The sequence below is a fragment of the Eptatretus burgeri genome, chromosome 3 (genome assembly GCF_056783735.1).
Source record: "Eptatretus burgeri isolate ZD-2024b chromosome 3, Ebu_testis_v1, whole genome shotgun sequence".
Lineage (NCBI taxonomy): Eukaryota > Metazoa > Chordata > Myxini > Myxiniformes > Myxinidae > Eptatretus > Eptatretus burgeri.
Window position 1 is genome coordinate 119108165 of NC_140963.1, and position 19144 is coordinate 119127308.

A 19144-nucleotide genomic window follows, 5' to 3' on the forward strand; every position below is an offset into this window, starting at 1 on the left:
AGTCTGCATTCTCCAAGCCTCAGCCGAGAAAGTATCCAACTTCACTTGAGAACTGCCATACACGAGTGAAGAAGCAAACGATAATGTGTGTAAATCCGTCCACTACTCAAGATCTGCCAAACTGGCAGGATGATCAGAGAATGCAAATTTTGGGTGGAAACATTAAGTTGGCCATTCAATCTGCATGAATTCATACGGCATGCGGAATAATTGGTGTGTCTGTGTGTGTGTGTGTGTGTGTGTGTGTGTGTGTGTGTGTGTGTGTGTGTGTGTGTGTGTGTGTGTGTGTGTGTGTGTGTGTGTGTGTGTGTGTGTGTGTGTGTGTGTGTGTGTGTGTGTCTGTCCGAGCTGTAATTTAAGCTTTTGTCATCAAATTTTCAACAATGCATTATTATGAGGTTGACCGGATGCATTCTACGACTGCGGAGGAGTGCAGACGATGGAGCACATCACGTCACACCGTCCCTTGCAGCAGCTATCGGGAGGACTTTTAGCCCGACACCAACTTACCCCCAAAGGCAACCACGTGGCTGCATAACCTCGACATTCAACTTTAGCACACCCAATATTGGCCACACGCAACAAGAAGAATTATCCGATCCGAATGCTCTCTCAGACTTAAGACACATCAGTTAAAGATCCATTTTATTTCTCTGGGGATGGCACGCTCATCAGACAAGGGGGGCTCGCTTCCCTCAACGTGCGACTATAAGTCAGCATTTGGCACACTCACCAACGAAACAGGTTGTGGTCATGGAGTGGAGCATGCGACTGATATTCCCCACGCTGCACGTGGAGAAGTCGTCATTGTTTGCCTTATATCCGGAGGTGGCGCTCGGGTACATGATAAAATTGCCACGGTCTCCCAGAAGGCTGGACAGCTCGCCTGGCGTGCAGTCTTTGCCAGAGTCATGCTGTCAGTGGGAACACAGATCCAGGGGAGAATTCAGAAAATAATGTGATCTTTGGCAGTTTCTCCTTTTGCGATGTAAAATTCTTTTTTTTAAATACAAATGTCAATTACTTTAAAAAGAGGCATCTACATATTACATACAAACATTCACCAACATCCCACGCAATTTCCATTTATGTTCCACCCCGATCGTCTTCTCTGTTATTTAAAAATAAAAATCAATTTTGCTTTCAGCAATCACATCCACCAACGGGGGCCCACCCTGTCACTCAGACATATACAACATGTCGATAGTCCCAAAGTGCATGGGGATTGTATGACTGTGGCGCGTGGTCATGCCATATTCAAGAGATACATAAGGTCAGCATCGCAGCAGATTGGTTAACCTCATTTAATCTCCTTCAACTCGAGATGTTTCCACACCTCTGACGACTACAAGACAATGAATCAACATCTCAAACAACAACTTGCCCACTTGAAGCTTCTCTACGAACCAACTTGGATGAAATCAAGAAAACTGTTATTGACCTTGTTTTACCTCATTCTCCCTCTTCTATAATTCTACGTCAGGCTCATTATAATCGCCATTTCCCTCAGTGTTGAAGGGAGGAAAAGTATTCCTCCATTTAAATGCCAGAATCCCTTCACCAAAGGTAATAAAGTAGGATTTCAGGAAGTTCATGAAAGTTTGGGCCTTTGATGAAATGGAAACTCGGCTATAAAGTGACCTGAGCGATTAAATGGTTTAATGGTTATACTCACCGGAGATCCGAAGTTGTGGCCAATCTCATGAGCAAAAGTGATGTGAGAGATGCGTGGGGGGATGTGTGAACGGTAGTTCTGCACGGTAACAATGCCCGTGTTCAGAGACTTCCTGCGGCCATCTTTGTACTGCTGGTGCGCGGTGCAAATTCCGCATGCTCCACCTACACAGCAGCACAAGCGTCAGGAGCATCCAAGTGAAGAACTACCGTTGCATTGACGAATCACCGATACCATTGTAAACTTCGCGAATGTCGCGCATAATATCACGAGAGTCATCCGATAAAGCTGAGCCGAACTGTGAGTCGATCGAGGCAATTTCATGAATACACGAGTTCCTTTCAAAAAAGGGAACTCCGACAATGCAGTTTTTACAGAGCATATAGTTTGTGTGTAACTGCATCTAACAGCAGCTTCCAGGATTGATAGCGTGTTTAAATGTTGAACAAGGGCACTGAATGATGAACAAATGTGTGTGTGTGTTCGTTACAGGCTAAAGGAAGAGTTCAGATATGTAAATGCAGGACAGAGACATTTGGAGAAATAAAGCTACTTTTCAAATTTTTCCAAAGGAGGTATACTGTTCAGTTTGGTGAAAATTTTAACCTTTTTTTTTTTAACATCGTCTTAAGATGAGCAATATGCCCATTGGAATTTCACAAATGAAGGCACAGATATGTCCAAGTTCAGAATGATATTGCTTTCAATCTGGAACCCCCCCCCCCCCATCTACTTTCTCGACGATCATAGACGAGGAGTCAATCACAGAAATCTGATGCCCCAAGTGGATAAAAGCCTACAATTCCCTCCTCTGCTGCTGCCATATAAAGGTAAACTACTGGGAAATCCCACTGGCATGCAACTGACAAAGCCAAGTACAGGATCACAGCGATGGTCGCGTTTCATCTGCGACATCTTTTCAAAGTAAATTCCAAATCTAGATTCAGGCAACGATGCATAACAGAACAACTTGCGTTGCTTCATGACAAATCAAATTTGTCGTATTAAGCACGAAACAGGCCAGAGGCTGATGGGTAATCACGGAGAAAAGTTCTCACCGGGGGAAGCGACCCATGCCAGGCCGAGGACCCCGCCATCAAAGTCACGGTCGGTGAATAGGTATGCCAGGCAGTATTCATTAAAGTTTCCTTCTGAGTGCATGTCCAGAAATTTCTCAACTCCAATGTTCCCGAAACGGAATGGATTGGTGGGGTCTCGCTCATTCTCGGTCGAGTTCACCTGTGAGACATCAACACCACTGAAGCGGTACAACACGAGAATAAATTATGGATCGCAGGTGTTTCGAAAGGCAGTGCTTTGGTTTCTCTATTATTGGCCGAGTGCTGTAGACCTGATGCATGATACTGCAAAGTAGGACCCACCCGGATTCGCTTGACCATGAAGTTGGTGTTCCTGAAGCCATCAAAGTTGGTACTCTGGTAAATGAGGTTGACAGCTCGCACGTGGTTCGCAATCTGAAAATGAACAGCAACAATAATGATCCGTCGATTCAATCGGAAATGGCTCAAAACACCGCACAGATTACAAAAATGGGCATTGCGTTTCAGAGGGTACGATCTGCAGGAGAAAAGCAAATGATGTTCAAAACCATCTTCTTTGTTTGGTTTTTTATTTATTTATTTATTTTTTTTACAGGATCTAAGGCTCATAGTGGAGCTGCCACACACAAACATCTCACACACACACACACACATGGACTGTTAGACGAGACAAACACAGCCACTGAGTTTGGGGGAGTGCCATCACCGCCCGGGCACTCTGAGTGCCAGCGACGACACAACAAATGGCGGCGCAGCCTTTCTCACCGCGCTCATCGGAACATTTCCTTCGGAGGAATTTCCTTCTCCCCATGGATGCCAACTGATGTGCGATGAATCGTCTCTGGCAATGAATCGACTTGAATTTGTCATGATGAGAGTTAAGGAAATCGCAGGTTATTAGCTCCGCCACTGAAGGTGGATGGAGACTTTGTTTTCACCCCAGTATGTCGGTCTGTCTGTTTGTTTGTGAACACAACATCTCAAAAATTTGTGTACGGATTTGGACGAAATCTGGTGGGTAGGTTGGGTATGCAACAAGGAAGAATTGATTCGATTTTGGTGAAATCCGAATCCGAATCTGGATCCGAGAATTTTTTTAAAGTACTTTTTCACCATTAAGTGATGGTAAAACGATGTTCCAAAAACTAAATTAACACTGGAAATTGCTCTTATTCTCTGTGAGGTACTATGGCATCTTTAACGTCTGAATCCGAATTACGGATGAGATAGCCGGCTTTAAGTCCCCGTCAAAAGGACTCGGGGTGCTCCGAAAAGCAGCACCCCCTTACTGGAACTTCACAAGAATGGCAATTGAAAATTCGAGACAAACAAATTCAACAACATACAGTACAGCTCAGACGGTGAACAGGCAACTTGGTCAATAAACTTCCGTGGAAATCTCCAAACCGAGTTTCAAGAAGGACAATTTTTTTAAAAAATGACTAAAAAACAAAATCAGGAGATACAGACATAGAGGATGTGGACTTAATGAGACAGAGATTAATGAGTCACTTTAAATGAAGGTAAAAGGTGCACACCTGTGCGGTCACTGCCTCGCTGCTGCCATACTTGCGGAAGAACAGGTGGTCTGTTTGCACATACAGAAGACACGTTGTCTTTCTGGACAAGTCGCGTCTCATCCTCCAGTGGCTTGTCTTATCCTGCAGGCACGTTTGGGAATGTAACATTCTCTGTTGTGTCAAGACATTCCAATCGCTCCGTTTCTCTCTCGTTCAAGGCTGATCTTACCTGGCCGACTGAAGATTGTCCGGAGGCCTGATAGGTGTGCATTCGTTGCAAGACACTGTGGTGAACACAGCCGGCGTTGAGTCCATGGCCAGAGGGAAAATCTGTTGGAAAGTCCAAATCAGTCATTCTGTACACATTGATGTCAGGTGAAATGATTCTAAATTGCACATGAGGAGGGATTGGGGGAGAATCAAACATTTCAACTTCAGGTGCAGGTTTACATAGGTGGGTCGGCTTCTTTGGTGTTCACCTCTGAGCACTTACCTGATGATACTGGCGCTTCCAGGTTCAAATCATTCATATCATACAAGTGGAGTCCCATTTAGAGGAACAGTCTTCATACAAATTCCCTTTGAAAAAAAAATCTTAAATAAATCTTATTTATTCATTTTCTTTGCCTTCATTTTAGAATAATTCATCTCAAAGACAGTTCATGTTATCAAGACCTTGCGGTGTCAATTTATCCCTCGTCTCCCAATGTCCTTGTGATCAATGAAGGACATTGACCTCTCCTAATGTTCTCATGATCCATGAAGGACATTGACCTCTCCTAATGTCCTTGTGATTCTTGAATTACATTGATCTCTCCCAATGTCCTTGTGATTCAAGAAGTACATTGATCTCTCCCAATGTCCTTGTGATTCAAGAAGTACATTGATCTCTCATAATGTCCTCGTGATCTATGAAGTACATTGATCTCTCCCAATGTCCTTGTGATTCTTGAAGTACATTGATCTCTCCCAATGTCCTTGTGATTCTTGAAGTACATTGATCTCTCCCAATGCCCTTGTGATTCTTGAAGTGTATTAACCTCTCCCAATGTCCTTGTGATTCTTGAAGTAGATTGATCTCTCACAATGTCATTGTGATTCTTGAAGTGTATTAACCTCTCTCAATGTCCTTGTGATTCAAGAAGTACATTGATCTCTCCCAATGTCCTTGTGATTCAAGAAGTATATTAACCTCTCCCAATGTCCTCGTGATTCATGAAGTACATTGATATTTCCTCGTGTCCTTGTGATCCATGAAGTACATTGATCTCTCATAATGTCCTCGTGATCTACAAAGTATATTGATATTTCCTCGTGTCCTTGTGATCCATGAAGTACATTGATCTCTCATAATGTCCTCGTGATCTACAAAGTATATTGATATTTCCTCGTGTCCTTGTGATCCATGAAGTACATTGATCTCTCCCAATGTCCTCGTGATTCATGAAGTACATTGATATTTCCTCGTGTCCTTGTGATCCATGAAGTACATTGATCTCTCATAATGTCCTCGTGATCTACAAAGTATATTGATATTTCCTCGTGTCCTTGTGATCCATGAAGTACATTGATCTCTCCCAATGTCCTCGTGATTCATGAAGTACATTGATATTTCCTCGTGTCCTTGTGATCCATGAAGTACATTGATCTCTCCCAATGTCCTCGTGATTCATGAAGTACATTGATATTTCCTCGTGTCCTTGTGATCCATGAAGTACATTGATGTCTCATAATGTCCTCGTGATCTACAAAGTATATTGATCTCTCCAAATGTCCTCGTGATCTATGAAGTACATTGATGTCTCCTTATGTCCTTGTTCTGCATGTGATTTATGTACAAGTTCCTTCATGAGGATTAAGTTATTGTTTAAAAAGAAAGAAAGAAGAGAGCTGCTGGGTTGCAAACAAAGTGTGGCCTGTAATATGGTTATGGGGAGCGACACCAGGTGAGACTTAAAGTGGATATTGTGGTTCGATAGGATTACTTGATGGTCTGAGATGATGACAGATTTGATCACAGCCAATCAAAACCTCGCACAGAATGCAACATTGATCGATGAGATGGATAGGCCGCAGCTAAGCAAATTAGATGGTGTGTACCTATGTCCTTTGTAGTCTCAGAGCTGATGGGAAAATTAATGGTACACATTGCTGCTGGAGAGGACAAAAAAAAAATTAATAATAAAGGTGAAAAAAAAATCAAACAAATAGGGCAATAAATTGGATCATCTTTAACCCAAACTCTCCCCTGTGGATGATTAATCTCAAAAACCATTTATCCTCTGGATGTGATGAGAGATTCCTTGAAAGTTTCATTTTTAATTTGTTGATTTAAAAAAAAAAAATTGTCCTATAAGAGTGAGGCTCCTTTTTGAACTGAGAGTTATGTCGCAGGGAAACAATTTGGCACAACCAGCAAGGGAATGAATGAACAGGAAAGGAAGAGAGAGGGGAAAAAAAAAAAAAAAAAAGAGAGGAGAGAGGAGAGAGAAGAGAGAGGAGAGAGGAGAGAGGAGAGAGGAGAGAGGAGAGAGGAGAGAGAGAGAAAGCAGGGCAGGGAAAACTGAAACCATAAAGTAAGGAAGTTGGTTTTGGAAGGGTTAATGTGGGTAATAAAGATCATGGGTCTGGATGGGGGACGACACGAGGTGGTGATGCACTACTGGCTGCTTGAAGCCCTGGAGGGAAGACTGAGACAGAACAGTCTCTGGAAGGTGTTTCTATAGATGGGGGAAGCGAGTAACAAATTTGTTGAGGCGTGCATTTAGCATTAGCCTGGATTTTGGAAGTTTACTCAGGAAGGGATTACTAGAATAAGGCACGCATCTTGGGATTTCTGGGAGAGAGCAATGTTGGAGAATCAGTGGAGAGAGCACCAACCTGCCCATGATGTGAAAGCAACCAACACACCTTGTGCTTTGGTTTATCAATGGAGAGTCCAATAATGTTGAGAGCTTTAAATTTCACATAATTCAGGAGAGAATGAGTGATGCTGGGGTGCCAACCCATAAAGGAGAGTGGCACTCAAATGGCAAAACTACCACTTCGTAGCCTTCAGAAAACCCTTCGATTTGAGTGATGCTCTTCATTGAGTATTTTCAGTCAAGGCCAGCTATGTATTATGTAAGCTTACTGAGGGGAGAGAGGGAAGTTAAATTGAGAAAATTATAACTGAAAAAGAGAAGGAAAAAGGCAATGTACATACGGGCAGAGTAAGTAGAAGATGGAAGGGCAGTTGGGAAATGAGAGGAGAAGGAATGAGCATGTATGGGGGCACCTGTCGGGAAGTCAACGGTCCTGTGGGCTGGGAGGATGGCCTATAGGTATGCATACTCGTCTGAGCCATCTAGCCTGGGTTCAAATCTCGGATGGACATTAAACCCATCTGCCAGGATTAGTTGGCAGATGTTAAAGATCACATGATGTTCGTTGCAAAGTGTAGGCGAGTGATTGCCAGCACCATGAACAGGTTTCAAATTCCTGTCCCAACCTACAGAGTGTGTTGCAACATTGGCAATGCCATGCCCGCTCTCACCCATCCAGTCGACCTTCCCAGCCAATGATGCTACTCACAGACATATATACAAACGAAAGAAGACCAACAGTCCTGGCATTTTTGCGTAGATAATAAATAGATGAGTTAATGTTTTATTTAATAATCAGCTTACACAGAGCATCATCTTAAGGATTTATTGCAGGGCATGCTGGTGTCTATTTCACATTGAAAGAAGTCATATTGAGGGAACAATATGTGAGTAATTACCTCCGCTACCTTGGTCATGTTCTCACCCATAAGCATGGGTCTGTCTGTCTTTCTGTTTGATTGTCTGTAAACAGGATATCTCAAAAAGGTTATGGACAGATGTGGACGAAACTTGATGGACAGATTGGGTGCGTGACAAGGACGAATTGATGAGATTTTGGTGAAGATCCGGATTCGAATCAGAGAATTATTTATTTATTTTTTCTAGTGATTCTTCACCATCGAGAGACAGTGCCATAAACGAGATACAGCATGATATTTAAAAATGTTGTGGACAAGTTATGACAAAACTCGGTAGATGAGTTTGTTGGGTGACAAGAACAAGCCGATTCGATTTTGGTTAAGGTTAGAATCAGGATACGGCTTTTCAGTGGAATGAAAAATGTAAACTGTTCACCCTTGTAGAGGTAGAGGTATGCACTCTACCAAGTGCCGTTCTAGTTTGCAATGTCAAAACATTCTGTTCTTTTGAGCAAATTTTAAAATGTCCATCCTGAGTGCTTGTATTGGCTGATGTTAATTACCTCTGCCACCGAAGGTCCATACCTTTTTTGAATCTGCCCATAATTTTTTGAGATATCCTGCTCACAGACAGAGAGACAGACAGACAGACAGACAACAGACAGACAGGGGTGAAAGCATAACCTCCGTCCACTTTCAGTTATGGAGGTAATACGAATAATCTGAACAGAAATAACAGGGTACCAGCCTGTAAGGCTTGGTCCCCTAATAACAGATTGAAGGAGAGGGAGAGGTGAGAAAGTAAGCTATTATTATGTCGAACAATGAAAATGATGCAATTGTAGAGATCTGAGGGGCAAAGTTTTCGAGTTGAGGCCCGCTGCCTTTGAGATCGCTGTGGATTCCATCCATCAGTTTGATTGCTCACTGATCCAACTCGCAGCCCTGACGGATGTGTGCTGGATTTAATCACCACAGAGGAAGATGTGAGTCAGACTGAGTGGTATGCCTTCTTTCAAAGCAAACCATGATGAACTAGAAGGGCACTCGGTAGAGCGCATACCTCTGCCAAGCTGATTAGTTTACGTTTTGTATCCCACTAAAAGGCCGGATCTGCATCTGGACCTGAACCAAAATTAAATCAGCTTATTCTTGTCACCTCCCCAACTTATCTACCAAGTTTTGTCTGAATACATGCACGTTTTCAAATTTCAATATATCGATATATCCATAAAAATGTACTGTTTAAAACTATACATACATATATGCAGTATATATTTATTTTTGTTTTATACAGTATATTTATATCGTATTTGGCCCGATCTCTCAATGGTAAAGAGTCCCATAAAAAAAATTCTCGGATCCAAATCCAGATCCGGATAGTCACCGGAGTTAAATCGAATAGTCCTTGTCACACACCCAACCTGTCCACCGAGTTTTGGCTGAATCTGTCTGTAACTTTTTGAGATATCGTGCAATACTCTATCGTTTTTGGCCCTATCTCTAAATGGTGAAGAATCACTTTAAAAATTCTAGTAGTCGGATCTGGATCTTCACCAAAATGGAACCAATTTGTCCTTGTCACTCACCAAACCTGTCCACCAAATTTAATCCAAATTAATGCTTTTGACGTTTACATTTGGTACATGCTTGGAAGCCTCATTGGTGCATGTTTCTGTCTGCGTTGTCGCTGATGATTCACCAACAAGCGATGAAACAAGTCCGGCAGCTGAGGGGGTGTGTAGCATTGGGATTCTCATGTGTGTAGTATTTGTGAATGTCTTTATAGCTGTGGAGGAACTCTGGCAAGGGTTTGAAACAGCAAAGGGATTACCTTGGGTAGCCTTTCATGGTTGCTTTATGCAGCTTCTTCGGCTCGAAAAGCATGAGAGAAGTCAATTTATTTATATACTCCTAGTAGCAACATGGGCTTCATTTGGTGAGAGCGAATTGGTTATTCCCTCCATTCAAAGGTAAGAGATGTGGGAGGGTCTTTGTTATATGTCATGGCCGATGGAAGAGCTGAATGATGAAGGAATAATTTCCTTTGGAAAGTTTCCATCTCAATGGTGGTTTTGCCTTTCAGCACCAAACTGGCAATTCGCATTAACATGTTGATTTAGCATGACAGATGTCCGTTGTTTTACTAACTCTTTAAACATTTGTTCGACTACCAATTGTGCAGAATGCCAGTATCGTATAGCTGAGATACGTAGTTCAAGCATGATGGGCCAAATGACCGCCTCATGTGTTTTAGTTCCCTGTATTTATTTGGTGCATACAGAATAAAAATGCAGTTATTGATCAAATCATGAACCGTCCACAGTAAGTCACCCACGTTTCTTAAACAAGTGCTTATCAGTAAGGAAATGGAATTGGGTGATAATTCTATAAATGCTGCCACACCCTGACATATCTATATACAGTATATATATGTATATACAGTTTATATATATATATATATATATATATATATATATATATATATATACACATATACATATACATACACACACACACACACCATCCATTGAAGCTCGATGTGGAGTGGAGTTGAGGGAGCCGGGAGGAGGCTGTGAGTCAATCGTAAAGGATATAACCACCAAGCAGTCTTTTCTCACCCTGTTGAATCTATGTGTTGTATGATTTTAGCAATACATTTAGTGTGAGCATTTCCTGTGAGTAGGCCTACTACAAGTGAGGTTGTTAAATGGACATAATGGTCAAAAAAAGGTTTGTTTGTTTTTTTAACATTACTTTTTCCCCATAAAACCATTTCCATATAATAAAGTTACCGATCCCGATCTGGTGTAGGTACCATACTCTGATACAGAGCCTTGGTTCTGCCAAAGCATTTTCTAGGCCTGAGGTCATGCCAGGCAGTTTTCCATCCCTCTCCCAGCAGTAGTTAGGACAGGAATTTGTTCAGGGTGCCGGTGTTCCACAAAGGACACCATGGGATCTATAACATGCAGTAGGATATTTAACATCCGTCAACTAATGCTGGCAGACGGGACGCTCAGTTTAACATCCATCCGAGGGACGGTACACACATTGATGAATCACCCTGCCTGTGAAACACCAGGATGACAGTTTATTGCTGGGTCGGCATTCAAACCTGGGCAAGAAGGCTTAGAGGGAAGTGTACATAGCTCTCGGCCATCCTTAAAGCACTAAAAGTAACTGATACGCTCACTTTTATCTTTCTCCCCAGTTATTGGAAACAAACTCAATACTTTCTGTCTAACATGATTTCAAACAATTACAAACACCAACCTCAAACAATTAAACAATTACAGTGATATAAAAATTCAATGCATGCCTTGCACCTTGTGCAATTGGAAGAGAGCGTGGAAGGGCTCAAAAGTCCTGCCCTATTTGCATAAATAATAAATAGATTGCCTGAAAAAAAGATTATCTGACTATCCTGGAGCTTTGTAAGAAGGGCGCCGCAATACCGAGGTTCGGGTACTCATTGGAAGAGATGTCAAGCCATCTATAACAGGTCCTACTGCAGAAGACTGCAGAAAATTACTACAGCAAAGGAATGCTATTTTTGCCTGGGGTAAAAGGGTTAAAAGATAGTGTGCCCGACTCACCCACGTGTTTCTGGTGGTAAATGACGGAGTGATAAGGCCGTGGTTGTGGTCCCGGATAGCGCTCGGCTGGCTCAACGTAGAACGCCCCAACATTTGTCTTCAAAACGCCTTCAAAGCGACCATCGATCACAGCACCGTGGCACAAGGAGCCATTCTCCCCTACAAACAGTGAGAATCTAATGGTGGAGTTGGAAGCCTCGAAGAAAAAGAAGAATGGTAATTTATGGGCGAGGGGTTGGAGAGGGAGAAGGGTCGGACAACAAATATAGGGGATGTTGAACAAATGTGTGACAGAAGTTGTGTGCTGGATCAAATCGATGATCTGAAGATGATGGAGGTTGGTTTGCAGAAGAGAAGTATGGGGGAAGAGGGTGGAGGTTCGATCGATCATAATTGATGATCTGGTGATAACTGAGGATGGTTTGCAATAAGGAAGAAGTAAGAGGGAGAGGGTAGAGAGCTGCTGGACCATATTGATGATCTGATGATGATGGAGGATGGTTTGTGGGAGGGAAGAAGTGAGGTGGAGAGGTAAGAGCGATAGACATCGGATGGAGATCATCCAAGTTGCACTCGAATGTTTTTTTTTGTAAAGGCTCATGGCAAAGCTGACACTGAAATTCCATTAAAATTCCATTGAAAAAAAAAGAACATTAGGGAGATAATGTGCTAATCAATACAGAATATGTGGGATATGTCCCTGGAGTCACAGCATCTTGAGAGAAGTGTTCAGAGTGGAACAACCAACCTTGTCTTTTCATCGATATTTCACCTCGCTCTTCCATGAGCCTCGATCTTGAGAAGTAAAAGAAAGAAAGAAAAAAATGCCCACTATTCCTTCTTCTTCATGTAACTCCTCAGACAACTTAACCACATCCAGTGGCTCCTAACCGAGCCAAGAGTAATTTTTCACAATTATACACAAAAAGACACTGGGCCGTTACGTTCATTTCAGATGAACGCCGCACCTGCCATTTATCCACAAGAACAACCATCGTGACTCACAGGCAAACGCGCTCGTTCTAAAGTTGAAACAAAATGCTCCAACGTCCTCAAGGACCCCAACGCATATATTTATAGCAAAGGTTTACGTGAGCAATAAAAAGGCATCTGTTATGATAAATACAGTAACCTCCATCATTAACGAAGAAGAATCATTTTAATTCAGAAGAACAATCTCCATGGGGGGGCGGGGGGGGGCATTACATTTCAGAAGTTTTCCAACACTTACAAAATGTCCGACACACATCATCAGCATCTATTCCCGGTGACAAAATTGCCATAATATTCCATTAAGCATGCGCTAGCATTTCCATTTCTTCGCGAATAACAAATGTGAATAATTTATTGCTTGGCAAGTGCTCGTGAATTATAGAGGAGAAGCAGAAGAAGACATTGCAGATAATGCCGACACAGGGCCGAACTGGATTCACCTTTAACGTTTTGTAAAAATTTCAACTGATGAATGCACAATTCCTTTGTGCGAACGAGCGTGCTCGTGTGATAAGACCGGATGCTCAACTCGCACCATGACAATTTCTAATTGTAGTTGAGCGCATGGTTGTGGAGTGACCATAAAAGGCCAGAAGAGCTCAAATGAGCTTGAGCTTTCTTTAGCGACTGGCGGTTGTGATTTCACCGCAAAGACCTATAACGATGGCCTAGCATATTGTAGTTGGAAATTGAAAAGCGATGGCGATGCCGTTACAGGTTTACCAATCTTGCGTGGTGGTGTCATCATGTAGGTGTCTGTGGTGGAGATGGGTCATTTTTCAGGTTCCTTTTCTTTTACATCTCATCTCAGGTTTGGACGGCGATTTTAACCTTTTCACTTAGCGTGGAGGGAGCCGGCATATATGAGGTTAGCCGCGAGGTGTGCGCAATTGCGTCCGAGCTGTTTATCCTGGGTCCGAATCTTGACCCACCTCTAAACTATCATCATGGTGTTTCACAGGCAGAGACCGAGTCATCTCGCAGAAGCGAAATTCCAAATTCCTGCCCTAACCTACAGAAGGCACTGCATCAGTGGGCACAGCCATGCCCTCAGCAAATGATGCTACCCCACAGCCTTGTGCTGCAGATGAATGATGATGATTTAAAAAAATTCTCTTCACCAAAATCTAATCAATTCGCCCTTGGCACACACGCCCTACATGTTCACCAAGTTTTGTCCGAATCCGTCCACAACTTTTTGAAACATCCTGCTCACAGACAAACAGACAGACAGACAGACAGACAAACAAGCATACAGAGGTGAAAACATAACATTAGGTAATTAGGATTTTTTCTTTTTCTTTTGTTTTTGTATACCTTGGTCGAGGCTCGTATGAGAGCTAACACACAACTCACAGCAAGGAGGCATGAGACAAGAGGGGCGGGAGTGGAAGGGACAAAACATTGGGGAACAGACACATTAGGTGAACTGTGGAAGGGAGAGGGATGGGGATGGGACGGGGAACATGGCGAAGAGAAGATGGACATTACAGGGACTTTCAGGAAGGAAAGTAGGAGAAATGAAGGAAGTGGGCTTGGGTGGATTATCGGGGGTAGAAAAGATCGAGGATTTGGATTGGGGAAGATAAGAGGTGGTGGTGAACAGCTGTTTTGAAAGCCTGGAGGGAAGAATGGGATAGAATAGAGTGAGGAAGTTTATTCCAAAGGCGGGAAAAAAGAGGAATGAAAGAGTGAAGATGAGTAGTGATTCGTGATTTTGGTAGTTTTACCAGAAGGGGGTTGTTGGCGGACCTTGAGCGCCCTGTGGAAATGTGGTGGGGACAAATCGCAGAGAGAGCAGGGGGGGGCAAGGCTGGAGAGGAGTCGGTAGAAGACAGAAAGACCACCGACCAACCTGCGGTGATTGAGTGAGAGGCCCAAAGACTCAGCTTCATTGCGGGAGATGCCGATGATCCTAAATGCCCTGGTTTCGACAGCGTGAAGCCGAGAAAGGTGGGAGGCAGGAGCACCAGCCCAGAGGGGAGAGCAGTACTCCATCAGGCTACGGACAAAAGCTTTGTAAGTGGTCAGGAGCTCAAGAGGGCCGAGGAAGGACTTAGCACGACGGAGGATTCCCAGTCGGCGACTGGCTTTTGAGGCAAGGTTGGAAATGTGACTTTCCCAGGAACGGTCATGGCAGATAGTGATGGGTCATGGCAGAACAAATGCAGGTGACTGTTGAGGTGAGATTGAGGATGAAGAACTTATTGAACGAGTTTTGTAACAATTTGACGTAAGACCTCAAGCGCTGAACGCTGTGCATTCAGTCTTTGTTAACGAGAGAGTTGGAGACCGGAGAGCAGACAATAAAAAGGAGTAAGGGGGAAGAGGAATGGAGGCATTTGATCAGTTTTGGTCAAACAAATCCATGCACTACGGCAATGAGTTGTTAAAATTTAATTTTTAAAAACAGTTCAACAGTTAAATGCACAAGATTTAATTTCACAGTTAAATGCACAAAAATTGCTGACGTTGAGACATCAAGAAGGTCCTACCGTGCAGGGTGCCACTGTAGATATGAGAGACGTCTGTGCTCGATTCCCAAGGCGGCTGTTCCAAGGTGAAGTCCTCAGTGAAGACCGAGTCATCTCGCTTCAGTCGCAGATGGAAGTCCCTGCTCACAAAGCACCGATCAAGTCATGTTCAAATCAGGAGTTCAAACTTTTGAAGTTTAAAGTTTCCATTTAGCATCGTTCCGCAGCAGGAACGATCGGCTATTCTTAACCAAGAAACGTTGTTATAACAGGAAGAATTTGGAAGTTCAATACTGGATTTGCTGGTGAGTGGATAGAAAATACAGGTGCTATGAAAAGGATAAAATGTAACGAGTTTTCTTGCAAGGAGCTTCGACATACGAGGAGGCCGTCGGGCCCATCAAAAGCCGATGCTATCATTACCAGCTTGGGGTTGCTTGTCCATGCTCAATCCTTTTCAAATACTGAGTGTCGAGCAAAGAAGCAGCTTGTACCATTATTTAGTCTTTGTTATGACTCGACCAGAGTTCAAACTGCCAACCTCTGAGCCTCAAAGCGAATGCTCGAACCACGATGCCACAGAGATGGTGACGCAGGAGAGTATGTTGTCCAAATTTGGGTGCTGCCTTTTTCTCATCGCCAACGTGACTCTTCGCACATTCTGATACCTTTCATAATGATGACAAAATGCCTGCTGTATCTTGTATGTAAATAATGTTGCTTGCACATCAGGTCACATGAACCGACGTTTGTTTTTACATAAAAATGAACTCAGGCTTGAGTTTTTGAGAACTTTAATTTACTTTTTTTTGAAAAACAGTTGAAAGTATAATATAATGGCAGGGTAGTCAGAGTGACCGTCATAAAAACGGTAACTACAGGTGTGGTGAAGTGAGTGTCATCGCAAGTATGAGCGTGTATTACCTGCCATGTGCATAGAAGGCCAAAGACAGTGACTGGGTCGATGATGCTGCACGTCGTACTCTGAGGTGACGGCGGTGCAAGGCCACTGTGTCATAGGTAAGGCCTTCGTGATGCCGAATGAAAGGGCCAAGTGGTCGTTCCTTTTGCCCTGTGTGGAGAAAAGACCAGCTTATAGCTCACTGGACGAGACCCGAGTGCATTTCGTGCAGGTTGTTCTCTGATGGGCCTTTCTTGCAGCGCATCCCATAATGTTGGAGCCAAAGTGCCTTATGGTAACAATGCCTCGCAAGCCGAATGCCAATCTTCCTCAAGAAAGAGCTGACGGCTTTATGATATTTGTTCAACATGGCAGCAAATGTCCAGGAGATGTTTTATGATATTCTGAGCAGTCAAGGAGAGCTCCCAAATGTTTGCTTTAAATAATTTCAGTTTGAGATCTTCGATGCATTTACACCGTACCTTAACAGTCAATCAACTCGTTTACACTCCGAGTTTACACCACATCTTCAAGGCCACAATGGGACTGAGTAGGGCCACGTGAAGTTGTGTTCATAACCAATCTGATCAGTCATGGGTGGACAGTTGAGAGGTGAGTCACCTTTCGGATACCAGGGTTGTGAGGGGAATTGAGGCTGCAGAAGTGACCATTCAACATCATCATGGTGACATCATCTTGCTGCGTAATTTTGGAAAGGAAGGAAAAAAAAATGGCGAACACTCCTGAGTCTGTGCCGGCAGAGTTTGTCTCAGTGCTGGCAAACCACACAAGTGCAGCCATTGCTGTAAACGAGCCTAATGGGACCGTTTGAGGGGGATGGGTTTCATTGATATGCCTGGTGTTGGCTTTATGGTTCGGGTGGTGGGCTTGGGATCCCAAGATCCTGAGTTCAAATCCCACTTTGCTGTTGAATTAATACCAGGTGGGGTTGACTCAGCCTGTCATCCTTCTGAGGTCGGCAAAATGAGTACCAGCTTGCTGGTATCCTGTGTTGACACCATGCATTGACACCATACAAGATCATTTCGATATAAAGTATAACAAAGACTTTGACATGTGACATCACACATTCTCACAAGGCTGGCAGTGACTGCTGGTATACACACTCACAGCTGAGCCATCTAGTCTAGGTGCGAATCCCGACCCAGCGATAAACCATCATCCTGGAGTTTTGCCGGCAGGGCGAGGCATCAATGTACGTGCAGTCCCTCGGATGGACGTTAAACCGGATGTCCCATCTGCGAGCATTCAGGTATGGGAGCATGTGCCAGAACAGCACGTCGCTGCGTCCACTTTCCGCCGGTACTCCAGGGGCCTCCGTCTGGCCATCCCCCAGCCAGATGCCAGGCCCATCCCCATCTCCTTGAGATGATGGTCAACCTGCTGCAACCACGAGGCACGTGGTCGGCCCATTCGCTTCCTCCACTCATGAGGCTCCCTTGCTGAGAGAATCTGATGAGCAGGATCAGCATCAGGAAAATGAGCCACATGTCCATACAGCCCCAGCTGACACTCACGGAATATGCAGGTAACAAATCTCATCCGAGTCTCTCAGCAACCGCTCGTTGGACACAAAGTCCGACCAGCGATAGCGAAGGATTCTCCGAAGAGACCTGGTACCAAAGGAATTAATTCTCCGTCTCAGATCCTTGGTCAGAGTCCAAGTTTCACATCCATAGAGCAAGACTGGAAGCACCAAGGACCGACTCGGACTTTCGTCCTCCCGCACAGATACCGGCAGCGCCACACCCCATGATCCAGTGAATCCATGACTCCCCAGGCCCGACCCAGACGTCTATTGACCTCTGACTCGCAGCCGGCAGAGACATGAATATCACTGCCAAGGTAAGTGAATCTCTCCACGACCTCAACATCCTCACCACAAACAGACACAGACAGGACAGCAGCATCCAAGATGTCACCGAAAGCCTGGATCTTAGTTTTGACCCAAGAAACCCGTAATCCCAACGGCTCCGACTCCTCATTCAGCACCTCGAGGGCCCCCAAGAGGATGTCTAAAGTCTCCGCAAAGATGACTGCATCTTCTGCAAAGTCAAGGTCCGAGATCTTGGCATTCCCAAATGACGCACCGCAACTTGATCTCTCCGACATCCTCCCTAGAATCCAGTCCATACAAGTGCTGAAAAGTGTGGGGGCAAGTACACATCCCTGACGAACTCCAGTAACAACTGGAAATAAGTCAGAGATGGGACCACCACACTTCACACCACTCTCAGTACCAGAGTAGAGTTCAGACATCAGATCGATCAGTTTTGGTGGCACCCCACGAAGACCAAGAATCCTCCAGAGGACATCCCGATTCACTGAATCGAACGCTTTACAGAGATCAACATAGGCTGCAAGCAGCCCCTGCCGAAACTCTCATCTGCGTTCGGTGAGGACACGAAGTGCAAGGATACGGTCAATCGTTGACCTCTTTGGTGTAAAGCCTGACTGCTCTGGACGCTGGTGCTCAAGCAGATGGTGGCGAACCCTATCAAGAATTATCCGAGCAAAGACCTTGCCCGGCACTGAGAGCAGCGTCACCCCTCGGTAGTTGTTGCAGTCTTGGCGATCACCCTTCCCTTTCCAGAGAGGGACAACAAGGCCCCTCTTCCAGTCAGTTGGGATGATGCCTGTGTTCCAGGCAGAGCACAAAACTGCGTGCAACGACACGAGTGCAGCATTTCCACCAGCCTTGAGAAGTTCGGCATGGATGCCACAGATCCCTGGAGCTTTGCCCCGTTTCAACTGGTTCACCGCAGCCTGTGTTTCCACAAGCGTAGGTGGACCACAGTTGATTCGAGGGTCAGCAACAGGGATTGTAACACCCTTGACGTCCAACTCGACAGATGGGGGATCAGCCTGGTACAACCGCTCAAAGTAACCGGCCCAGCAGGAAGTTCTCTGACTCCTCTGTCAAGAGCCTACCACTCTCTGCTCGAACTGTAGTGCTCCGAGGGATGGGCTTGGATGAAAATAATGCGCGAATTCCCCTGTAAGCGGGACGAGAATCACCTGTCCACAGGTGATGCTCTACCCCCTCACAGATTCCTCGCACATAGGCCTCCTTGTCCACCCTCAGTGCACGTACAGTTTTACGCCTCAACTCCCTGAACAGCTCAGCTCTGCCATTCAGCCTGGCCCTGCGACTCTGGTCAATGGTATCCAGTGTC

General features: G+C 44.4%; 1 protein-coding gene across 2 annotated transcripts in view; it reads right to left on the bottom strand.

The window, feature by feature from the left end:
• The window catches only part of LOC147030830 (disintegrin and metalloproteinase domain-containing protein 10-like), a 73344-nt gene that overhangs the window by 13333 nt on the left and 40867 nt on the right, over positions 1 to 19144 (bottom strand). Inside the window, exons 2-10 of one of the 2 annotated variants that reach the window (XM_085875329.1) lie at positions 15971 to 16118; positions 15068 to 15186; positions 11580 to 11738; positions 4486 to 4586; positions 4275 to 4397; positions 3058 to 3150; positions 2734 to 2914; positions 1676 to 1839; positions 734 to 914 (exon numbers count right to left, since the gene is read on the bottom strand). In XM_085875329.1, coding sequence (XP_085731455.1) covers positions 734 to 914; positions 1676 to 1839; positions 2734 to 2914; positions 3058 to 3150; positions 4275 to 4397; positions 4486 to 4586; positions 11580 to 11738; positions 15068 to 15186; positions 15971 to 16118 — 1269 coding nt within the window. The remainder of the gene's footprint in view (positions 1 to 733; positions 915 to 1675; positions 1840 to 2733; positions 2915 to 3057; positions 3151 to 4274; positions 4398 to 4485; positions 4587 to 11579; positions 11739 to 15067; positions 15187 to 15970; positions 16119 to 19144) is intronic. The other variant, XM_085875330.1, reaches the window with a different exon arrangement.